This window comes from Falco naumanni, chromosome 1 (assembly GCF_017639655.2).
Source record: "Falco naumanni isolate bFalNau1 chromosome 1, bFalNau1.pat, whole genome shotgun sequence".
NCBI lineage: Eukaryota > Metazoa > Chordata > Aves > Falconiformes > Falconidae > Falco > Falco naumanni.
In genome coordinates this window covers 52,304,884-52,316,551 of record NC_054054.1, presented here as the reverse complement: position 1 = coordinate 52,316,551, position 11,668 = coordinate 52,304,884, and the positions used below count along the sequence as shown (strand labels likewise).

Below are 11,668 nucleotides of genomic sequence, written 5' to 3'. Positions count from 1 at the left end.
GAAAAGCTCTTTAGTGCTAGTACACACTCTCATCCTCAAATGAAATTAGCGTAAATAGATACAGAAAATACTGTGGTGGTCTGTAGCCAGCTAATACATTCCAGCTTTGGTAGAGGTGGGGGTTTTGACTCCCTAATAATTGTTTTCACAGAACTATTAAGATACCTCTTTCTACTCTCTTGCCCTAAGTTCTTTATTTGGTGGTAAGGAAAACAAAAGCAAGTTCACAGAACTGGAAGTGGCAGCAGCATTTTGTCAAGTTGCTAATTACAGCAAACACCGTTCAAAATTCTTACCAGATTCACCACTACTTTGAGCATATAAGTGAATGAGTACTGCACTGGATACTCATAATTGTTACTGAAAGACTTTGCAGGAGTTCCATACAATGAGTCTGTCTACCTGGAACTTTGAGAAGACGACAGCAAAGTAGTCAGAGAGCAAAGAGCTCTTCCAAAGGTGAACAGAATGGTGTTACACCTTCAATAAACCCAGCTGAAAGGTCATGAAAGAAAAGAACTCCAAGTCAAGTGCGGTATTTAAAATTCACATTAAGATCTATTTTATAGGCAAAATGATGGGCTGGCAGTTCCCAAGAACAGTGGAGTTAGTTAAACAATTAAGTACTGCACAATAATTTATCACTTTTATACAAAGTTTATTAAGATGTCCAGAAGAATAAATCTGAAAAACCATGTAGCAAACAGTAATTTTCATTCCAGACTACAAGGCAACTTAAAACACCTCAAGCATTTATATAGTTAACGAATACAGTGATAATTGCGATCCCTGAGCAACACTGCATTTTAAATATCATAATAAACAAAAGTTACTCAAATGTACCTGTGTATGCAGGTGTAAAATTGTTAAAAAATGTGTAAAAGATGAAGACCTGAAGATAAGCAACTTGCCCTTTAAAGATGTGAAGTACAACTCTTTTTGGAAAACTAAGTATTACATTTAAACAAATCAAGCTGTTAACTTACTCTTACAAGCTACTTAACAGTAGTGCTAAATGTATTTTATTTTTGTTTGACTGATCCTTTGCCTTGCATGCTGACAGCAACTTTCTTCCTTAATGAAATGGTGGCAGCTAAAGACAACATGCGTCTTTTTCATTACTAAACATTTCATGTATTTTGTATTCGCAATGGTGTGAATTTGAAAGTCAGAATGAAGAACAGTCTCCTCTAACACTCCAGACTTCAAGGAACAGTCACAAGAAGGAAATTTTAGCAAGTTTCAATACCCAGCTTCTACATTCTCCTGTCTTCCAAAAGGTGTGGGTGTGAAAGTATTTAACACAAGGATCTATATAAAATGGTCCAGCAACTGACTGTTGTCCATTTCCAGATACTTAAGTGTCTCAGCCAAGGTGAACAGACAGACAACGTTACTTTATTTTCCCAACTGTGTATGACTAACAGCAGTTAAGTTAATATCTGCCTCTTTATTGCTGAGGAAGGAAAATGGCAACTTCACTAACAGGCACTGCTGAGAATGAAAAGTTAATTTACAGAAGAAAAACATCCTGGATACTGAAAAATAGTGCATACATCAAAAGAATTTACTTTGTGCTCTTAATTTCTTGTGTAGTGTTAACATTGTTCATTATATTGCTGGTTAATCACAGCTTGATCATCCATCTTTTGCTGTGGACAAACTGTTTTAGCACAAGCAAAACCTATTTGATAGCGCTGCCATATGTCAGCCAGCTTTCTAGGCCCTTACCCCATCCATACCTTTTTTCAAACACTAGCAGATACAAAGTCAAGACATTAGGTAATAAAGTATTTCCTACGTAATAACACACGTAATATTAAAAATTGAATAGCTCAAGAAGTGTCTCCTGTGTCATCTATGAGCAAGTTCACAAGTACAAACACAGACTCCAGCTAACCATATTTTTTTTAGCTGTCAATTCAATTTGAAAGAATACTGTTAAAACCCCACAACACTTGAATTAAGTATCAATTACTTTCAAACCAAACAACATGCTTTGAGCAGGAAGTTAAACTAGGTGACCTCAGAGACCCCAGAGATGACCTTTAAAGGTCCCTTCCAACCTGAACTATTCTATGATTCTATGACTTATTACCCATCTGCTTAACACTAAAATATAAGCTTTACAAAGCAGCAATGAAATGCGTTACGTTACTAGAAACGAAAAACCTATCATTCAATTTTTTACCCATCGGTTGCTTTTTCCCTGCCACTGGCTGACCTATGGTTATGTCCATCTGATTTATAAATCGGGTAGTCTAAGAATTATGTATCAGAGCAAACAGTATCAGAGCAGTATTAGAAATAATAAAAGTACTGGAATGTAACCAAAGTGATGTCCACTTTGCAGGATAACAGTTACTTGAGTCCTTCACATGAAGCTGAAAGAAAAAACAAATCCAACTTCAACAAAAATGCTGTGAGGTCATATATACTGCACAGGCTATGTATTGTACTAATTTGATATTGATTAGTTAATGATTTTGCACCACCAAGTAATAATTTGGCTCTAATTATTAGGCCAGCAATTATTTGGTCTAATACAGAATCAATAAATTCTGTATAACAGCATTTACTTGGCTGTTTAAATAGAAAACCAGAATGTTTTCATAAGGTTCAGCTGTTCCATCTTTAATTCACTAGTACTTCGTATTTTCTAAGTACAAATTAATGCAGAGTGGTTGTTCTAGTCTGTTAATACGATCGGCTCTAACGGAATTAAATGTGTCCTTTCTCCACGTCCTTCCAGTGCTCAGACAGAACACAGCTAGTAACAGAACACACAAACATGATTTAAAGAAGTTTGCATTAACAAGTGTGACTGAAGCTTCCATACTACAGTAAAGAGGTTCTGAATTAAGTACTGTATTTTTCAGAAGTCTATAGGTGTTGTCAGAGTATGACCTAGTTAATTACCTCCTTAAAAAATCAGCTTTCTTGATATCTAGAAAATAGGGAAGGGTAATGCAACACTAGTTTCAGCTTCTTTATGCAAAGAAATTCAGTGTTTCACTGTCCCAGCCATTAAATATTTTTTGCCCGCAACTCTGGCACTACAAGAGGCTACACTCAAAATCCAGCACTGCCTCATTCTTATTGCTGCACTCATAAAAGTGCTGAGGGAATTCCTCACTGGAAAGGATTTGTGATGGCAAGCAAAACCAGACTTCCTCACATTTCCTTGAGAATTACAGCAAACAAGACCTGCTGAATGAATCACTTCAGTGGACGACGTAGATACCTGTGATACAGGGGACCATCCCTTACCCTATTTACTGAGCTGCCTTTGTTGTCTTCCTTAAGCTTTTTCAGTTTCACAGGATTTGTGAAATATTCACATTTGAATAGTACATCCTAACAGAAGATATGAGAACCCATTTTCAACACGACAGTTATTGAGAATTACTTTTTTCCAAGTCAAAAAAATATCCAGTTTTGCCTTTGAAAGGTTGGGGTTTTTTCAGAAGAACAAAGAGCAACTGTTATCTGGTAGTTTTCCATATAGCAGGTTCATCTGGACTGTTCATCACAGAAAATGAAAACAGCATACCTAAAGACAAAGATAAGAGAAAGACACTTGAATCTTAAAAAAAAAAAAAAAAAAAAAAGGAAAGAAAGAGAGAGAGGGGACAGTTGCATATGGATGTTAATAGCTTCTCCTCTTTGCTATCGGGTAAGCAACTTTGCTAAGAAGTTTTCCCAGTCTGGGTAAAAGCTGCAGATATTGGGCCTATACGCCCATTCTCACTAATCGCTTCTTCTCACCATCCAGAACAGAATCTTAGATGAGAAAAAAAGGATATTCTTCCCCTTAGGATACTTGCATGTTCTCCAGTTACCCTATATACCACAAAATGTCACTATTCTAAAAGTGTACACAAAATAGAGAAGGAATCCTTAAATGTCTAACAAAGCAGTTCATACAACAAGACAAATATTTCTGTGTGCTTAAACAATTCTTTACCTGAAGGACTTATCCCAGGAGTGACACAAGCATCACAAAACCCATAAACTGAATGAAGAGCAACAAAGGTGTCATAAACGACCAGACGGGCCACAAGGCAATGTTGAAACTGGGAATAAAAGCAGGATTTTTTTGGTAAATTCAACTGTCAGATTATGGAAATACCAGGTACACCAAAAAAAACATGGCATAAGAGGAAATTAGATTTAAATGACTCAACCTGGAAAAATACTTGTCTATTCATGGAAACAAAACAAAAATACCCCAACACGTACTTACTAAATTAGTAGTTTAGATTACTATTTACTGACAACTCATCCTAGAACTTCAGTAGCTGCTGCAGATTTTTACACTGATAAAGTCCAATCAGTCTCATCAAGAGTAAAGATAGCTTTTACTTTCAGAATCTCTGTGTATGAAGCACCTGAAAAGAAACTACTCTTGATTTTCCCATGGCCACACAGGGCACCTGAGAAAAGCCTTAATTTGTACTTGCAATCAAGCAGATTTGAGTTAACTGAAGAGAAAGGGGGAAAATCAACTTATTTAACAAATGAATTAAAAGGATTATACATTTGACTAATACTAAACTACAGTGAACCTTTATCTTCTTTAGCCTTCCTTTCTTCCCAGTATTGCAATAAATACTGACTGATGTTATTCAGATACACGACCTAAACAAGAGAGAACCAGCTTTCATGCAGACCAAACAAATATACAGGCACACATGTATATCGTTTTTTCATTTGCATGCACATTTGCTCAATTCTGACTCCTATAATCTCATAAAGTAGCCCTTACGAAAAGTACTGTTCTCTGACAAGATATAAACCCTCAAAGTTCATATAACAATATTTAGAAGTATAAATTCCAGTATGTTTGCTATTTATAGATTGCTTGCTAATTAAGAACTCTGTATTAGAAACTGATCAGGCATCACTTTTTCTCAGCTTGAGACTACACCTTTGTCTTTATTTGTAAACCTCACAAATACTTGTCAGAGGTGGGGAATTTACACTAACAAAATTACGGACTTCAGTTTTCCCATAAATTTCCAAGACAGAAAAGACCAGTACATCTACAAGTACATTTAATACACAGTTTCAACAGTTGCAACTCTCGCTTTGTAGATGAATGTTTAAAGTGGAAGAAATTATGCTACACTGAACTGGTATTGTCATCAATATGCTTAGAATTACAAAAATTACACTTTTTATAAAATGAGCCCATTAACACAGTTAGACTTGTACAGGTTTAGCAGAAATTTGTACACAGTGTTCAAACTTACCAAATTGCTGCTGCAATAAAGGTAGCTATTGTGATATTTATCAGTGCTGGGTACTGTGCATCATAATCCTCAATTCCACAATACCACTCAAGATACAGTATGCAGTAAAAGGCAACAGACAAACATGCAGCCAATAAACAACCGCCAGAGGCAAGCCACCAACTGCAGGGAGGAAAACATGGTAAAGCACGTTAAGCATGGTCACACTGCATTTTGCACATTAATCTTCATTCCAGTCTAGAAACAGAACAGACAACATCTGTTAATTATACAGACTAGCCTAGAGTTCCTGTAGTTTTTTTTCTTAAATTACTTCTACAAAACATTTCTTGCACTTCTAAAGCTGATATAAGTAACTAATTGAGCTTAATTTTGTAATGCTTCATTCCTGTCATTTACTTTTTCACTCAAATATTTCGGAAATGCAGTGCAACAAATCTTGTCAGTGATCTACTATACCACCACACCAAAAATACTTTGTCAGTAATGAAATAAAATAGGCTCACTGCAACTGTACTTCTCACTATAAATTACACTACTGATTTTTGTGCAACAGAAATGTTGCAGAAAGCTTTAATAAGGTTTTATGTTTATGAGCTCTCAAATTTAACAAAGAAGCATAAAGATTTTTCTTTATGGCAGCTGAACATAGAGAAATACAGGATTTCAAACTCCACATCAAGAAAACACAGGGTATATGATTATTTAGGAAGATGCACTTTTGAGCCTGTTTGAGGACATACCTGAAGAGTAAGATGGGAAAGATAACTTGGGAGGAAGATTTAATAAAATCTTACACTTATCTGAATAAGTATTTAGCAAATAAAAATTTTAGAAAGTGAATCCTTATTACCATACTTTGATTACCAAATTACAAAGGGTAATCAAGGATCTTCCTGCTTAGGCAACATAGTACTTGCTCTGGCATGGTACTGCAAATACCGCATGCTATTTTGGTACCACAGTACTCCAATTAAGAAATCTACATTAAGAGCGCAGTTGCAATAGTCCACCTAAATAAGCAATGCAGGAAGGCAGGGTCCTACAGGAAGCTGATGGGGCCACCCAAAACTTTGGTCACAGCCTGGAGTCACTAGTTTGTATCCACAGCCCACTGGATATAGGGTGTATTTAGACTAGCCTTTGAAAAGCAGCTCCAGAGAACCTCACAGCACACAGCAAGGCCCTGTTCAGCTGCCATGTACTGATACAGTAACGACAATGAGAGACTTTTAAAAGCACTTGCGGTGAAGCTATCTAAAAATATTTAACAGCCATCAATCCCATCTAAAATAAGTTAATAGAAAATAATAAGAACAGAAATAGAAATTAGTTCATAGAAATTATTTCAGTAATCTTTTGCTGATCTAACTCAAAGAAGTCTAGAGAACTTCCAGAGAAATGAACTTAATTTTGACACTTAAAGATTCATTTCAGCTTTTTTTGACTAAAAATCAACCCCCCAACACTTTCAACAAAACAGGCAGTGATTTCTTATACTTCAGCATAAACTTGAAGGTACAGTATTAACACATCCTGCTATTAGAACAAATTTTGCTTGTACACAGATGGCTCAGTAGAGCCTAAAGAAAAAATACCGTAGCAAATTTTTAAGCATTGTATTTACTTAAAAATTAGTTTAATAGTAACAACTTAGATGGTCATCTGGTCCAACTCCCTACTCAAGCAGGGTCACTTAGAGCCATTTGCCCCGGACTGAGTCCAGATGGTTGAGTATCGCCAAGGATGGAGAGAGACTCCATGACCTTCCTGGGCAACCTGTGCCAGTGCTCAGTCACCCTCACAGTAAAAAAAGTGTTTTCTGATATTCATAGGGAACCTCCTGTGTTCTAGTTTGTGCCCATTGAGTCTGGTCCTGTTGCTGGGCACCACTGAAAACAGTCTGTCTTTTATGTGCCCTCCCTTGAGACATTTACAAGCATTGATTGCTAAGATGCCTCTAAGCCTTCTCTTCACCAGGCTTAACAGTCCCAGCTCTCTCTATCCCTATTGCAGACCTTGTTACCCAAGATTTAAAACACAGTATTCAGATGTAACAAACTGTATGAAAGATGAAAAAGATGAAAACACAGCTTTCTTTGTAAGAAAAGGTACCTTACCTATTTGCTTGAAAAGTTTCTGTAATAGTTTTAAAAAAATCAAAGTAGTATGTCACAGCAATTGATGCCAAAATCCAGAATGCGGAATGAATATACAGTCTGGTAAGAGGCTTCCTCTTCTTCTCTACAGCTGTAGACTCTTCTGTAAATAAGAACATAATTGCAACACTAAAGCCAGTCATTAAATGGAGTATAATTATAGTTACGTAAAACATGATGCTTTATCCTTTTAATTAATTTATCTTTGGAGATTGTTACACTCGGTACAATACACTTTGTATTAGAGAGGAACCATTCTAAAAAACTCTGAATATTTCCTGAAATAAAACAGAGTAAGCAAGGTACCCTGTGTTAAAGATGATAAGGCCGTAACAATCAGCGCACACGGTGTCTGTGTACCCTTCTAGGAAATTAACAGCTGGCTAGATTCTGTAAGGGTTATTTACCTGATTAAAACCCTCCTGGTGCTATGAAAACATTTTCATTCATCTGGCATATGTAAAGGCAGGTTGGTAATTTCCAATTACAAATTTATTTGTAGCCTTTTTTGTTAAAGCTTCCTATTTTGAACTTTTATCACTGGAAGTTACTGGTGGCCCGCGTGCCTCCAGCGGCGTTAACGTGTGGCGACGGCTGCTCATGCATTACCCACGGACGCGTGAGCATACTCACAGCTCTGCTGGACTTTACAGGCTTTTTTATTTCCCAAAGCCTTCCTCATCAACTACAGCCTGGGTCTGAAGTATTTAAGCACTTCATTCCCATGAAGAAATCCGCGGTTGCAAGTTTTTTTTGCAGACAACTCGCGTCTCCCTCTTTACATCCAGCTCGCCGCTCCCACCAGACAGGTACACCTGAGGGAAGGCGACCAGTGCCCCGCCGGCGGGTCGACCGCCCCGTTACAGAGGAGCCCCCTCGTCCCGCCGGGCGCAGGGCCCGGCCCCCTCCCCGCTCCCGCCGCGGCGGCGCTGCTCGGCCCCGCTCCCCGCCCGGGCGCCCGCCCCACGCCGCCCGCCCAGCACAGCCTGGCTCGGCTCCGCTGCGCTCCCCTCCCGGCAGCATCTCCGCAGCCCCGGAACCACCCACCAGCCGCTCCACCACCCCCGAGAGGCGGCTGCGGCAGCAGCGGGTCGCGGGGCTCTGCCCCTCGCCGCACACCGCGCCGGAGCCTCGGGACAGGGTCCCCGCTGGCGCCGGCCTCCATCTTGGGCCGCTCCGGCAGTGACGCCAGGGGGCGGGAAGCGTGGCGGCCGCGGCGGCCGTTGGCGTGAGGGGCGGCGGCCCCGTCTGTAGGGGCAGAGGGGGCTGGCGGGCGGTGGCCGCGGGGGCGCCGGGAGCTGCCGTAGCGGGTCGTCGCGTTGCCGGGCCCACGGTTGGTCGGAAGGCGAGTCGGAGGGGCTGGGGGCACGGCGCTAGGCGCTGGTGGAGCGTGGCTGTAGCGTATGATGTGTGCAGATGGGCAGTGGCTCACTAACACGTTACGGATCAACTGTACCGTAAATCGCATTAGTCCCCATTGAAAATAGCGAACGGAGTGATGTAAATCCACCTGCCGGAGTGAGGACTGTTTTATCAAAATAACTAAGGAAAACAGAGGGAGACAGGGTGCATATAAATACTTTGCGCATCGGTTTTTGCAGTCCGGTTCCTTAGGTGCTCCTGAGGAAAAATGTGTGGAAAACCCCAGGTGGTGTGACACAGCACTGGTTTAGATGGTACAGCAGTCAAAGACAAAGCTCTGAGAGCTTTCAGGAACCATTGAAATCCTGTAATGCTGGGTAGTGCCACTTGTAACTGAGAATAAAAACCACATTGACAATGCAGAGTAGGTAAAAGTTAAATAAACTAATAAAATGGTAAAAGATTGTTTCCGTTCTGTAGCTGAATTCTGCATAACTAGATACGGTCACACCATGTTTCTGCAAACAGAACCTTGGGACTTACTCAGTTACTATTTCTTTCTTGTTAACGGGCAAACTCAAAACTACTAAATCATGTTGACAGATCAGTATTAGGTTTGGTCATTCTAAGAATACTATAATTATATGTACTGTGTCTTTTGGGGTATGTTCATTGGATAAGTAACATGCTTTTTAAAATTGAAATTTGTGCCTAATAGTAATGATTTCTTAGGCAAATTAGATTATATGTGTGGTACTTACAAATCCTGTGCTTTCTTAGACAAAATCATGTGTGGCATAACGTTCCTACAAAGGCAGAAATCCCACGGACTACAGAATGGAAGTCCCAGTCCGATACGGCACCTGTTACAGATAGCTTTTCTTTACAGTGTAATTAAATGTAGAAATCGTCAATAAAAGGTCATATTATTGTAAGGTAGATTGAAGGAAAAATATATTTCAGTATATGGGTTTTATTTACCAAGATAAAATTTATAGTCCTTCTAGCTGTATATAAAGTTCAAACCCCAAATGTTTAATAATCAGATTATATTTTTCCTTTTAGAAGGCAAATTATTTTGCATGAAAATGGCAGGTGTGAGAAGTATGTCAAATTTTCACTTAGCATGCGCATTCTTTGCATATTATGTGGCATTTATCACATAAAAGCCTTGCAGATACTTCCTCTGTAGTTTCAGGTTGAGAATACAGGAAAAGCAAAAAGAATGGACTGTAGGCTCTGGATAAATAAGTATGTATCTTATCAGTATACCTTAAAAAATGTTAGGTCATCCTAAGGGTAGAAACTAGCTGGTAGAAACTAATGAGGGTACGAGCTAAACTTGCTTTGACCTGCACTGTTTTTAAGCAGTTCTAAACCTGTTGGGTACCTAGTGACCTTATCAAATGCCCTTTGAAATGGGTGGAAAAAAAACTGGGAAAAGTGTTATAAAATAATAGATCTTCTACATATATAGCCTAATTCATACAGTGTTACAGCAGGTTTAACTCGGGAGACTTACATCAGTTTAACTAGTGTAATGATGAACCCTAGAAGTACATAAGACTATGGTTTTTCAATTGATTTAATTATCACAACTTTTTCTTACATTTAGTTTTTGAACTAACATTCACATTTTGAATTGTAGGTGCTAAAGTAATGGAGAATTTGACTTAATCTGTGTATTCTGCAGTTAGAAGAAAAATAGCACTGGCTCTCCACTTGTCATATGACCTATATATGTAGATACCTTGCATTGTATAATCTACCTGGAGATGTTCTTTTCAGCAGGGGGGCTGCTAACAGTAATTTATCAGGAAAAAAAAGGATTATATTTTCCTAAATATCCTATCGTCTGCTTTATAGATGAGTGATGTACTAGGGACAAGAGGAGCAAGGCTTCTGGCTGTTCTTCATTACTGTGCATTGAGTTTTGAGTAAATTTAGCCTAAAAGATACATGAATGGAACAATTTTTTTTTCTCTGCAGAAAGCCAGGCCTTCATTTACACCTGAATTTCATATGAGACATGTCATTGTGAGTAGAAATTGTTTTCTCAGCTTGTAATTAGAACATGGCTTCACATAAGGACCAACCACATCATAGTCTGTAGTGACTACAGTAATTATTTTTTATTTAGTTTGGATGATTATTTTGAAGTTAACAGTTCCTGGGAGCCTTTGAGCTCTGCTTTCTTAGCAAAGAAATAGAGGTTTCTTTGTTTTATTTCCTTTGAGTGAAATGATTACCTCAGCCTTCACTTTCTTGCTACTGATTCAAATAAGAAAGAAAGGAAATCTTCATGTACTTTCTTTGCAAAAGCTATTCATAGGAAATATCTTTGATTTAGATGTAGCAATTCAATAAATACGTATGCTTGAAAAGGTTAAGATCTGTTAAGTGTTGTTAAACTGAAGACTCCTGTTTACCTACAGAGTAGGTATTGTGCAAAGAGCTGAAATAAGAGCTTCCCTTCACTGACTCACTATTGACCTTAACAGAGACTGCTCATGTTCCATGTTTGCAGAGCAGAGATGTTTTCTGTGATCTTTTCACAGAGCTTCTCTGATTCAGAAATTATTAATCTGTTAAAGAATAGATAGCTATCAGGAACTGAGCTGAAACTGTTACAAAATGAACAACATAATTAACAAAGCATCTAAAGAATGCGCCTGTTACGCATAATTAATTCTTGCAAGTTAAAGTTTAAGAATCCCTGCAGAAATGCTTGGAAGTATTTTAAAATGTGATGCTTGATCTGATAAATTTAGTTAATAGTCTGTGAAAGGAATTTGTGAATTTGAAGATTCTGTGAAGGAAATGTACAAAGGGTAGAGTTTGCAGCATTTTATTCAGCTGTATTCCTGGTCTCTCGCATAATATGAATTCTTC

General features: G+C 38.6%; 1 protein-coding gene across 2 annotated transcripts; it reads right to left on the bottom strand.

Moving 5' to 3' along the window:
- Nucleotides 1–641: 641 nt before the first annotated feature.
- Nucleotides 642–9,072, bottom strand: TMEM128 (transmembrane protein 128). Of its 2 annotated transcripts, XR_005827873.1 has the most exons (6): nucleotides 8,462–9,072; nucleotides 7,376–7,517; nucleotides 5,256–5,417; nucleotides 3,968–4,076; nucleotides 3,271–3,553; nucleotides 642–2,384 (listed from the first exon to the last, which is right to left on the bottom strand). XR_005827873.1 is itself a non-coding variant. In XM_040593999.1 (5 exons), exons 1-4 carry the CDS (start codon nucleotides 8,880–8,882, stop codon nucleotides 3,977–3,979), a joined length of 825 nt encoding a protein of 274 aa, XP_040449933.1. In that variant the 5' UTR covers nucleotides 8,883–9,068; the 3' UTR covers nucleotides 642–2,384; nucleotides 3,968–3,976. The 2 variants fall into 2 exon arrangements, 1 of the variants encoding a protein (XP_040449933.1); XM_040593999.1 differs by lacking the exon at nucleotides 3,271–3,553 and having other exon boundaries at nucleotides 8,462–9,068.
- Nucleotides 9,073–11,668: the final 2,596 nt, after the last annotated feature.

Coding starts and splice junctions, on each gene's coding strand:
- TMEM128 (XM_040593999.1), bottom strand. CDS start 8,882: ATGCGATTTACGGTACAGTTGATCCGTAACGTGTTAGTGAGCCACTGC. Junction 7,518..8,461: donor CGGGGGTGGTGGAGCGGCTG/GTGGGTGGTTCC, acceptor TCTTATTTACAG/AAGAGTCTACAGCTGTAGAG. Junction 5,418..7,375: donor GAAACTTTTCAAGCAAATAG/GTAAGGTACCTT, acceptor TCCTCCCTGCAG/TTGGTGGCTTGCCTCTGGCG.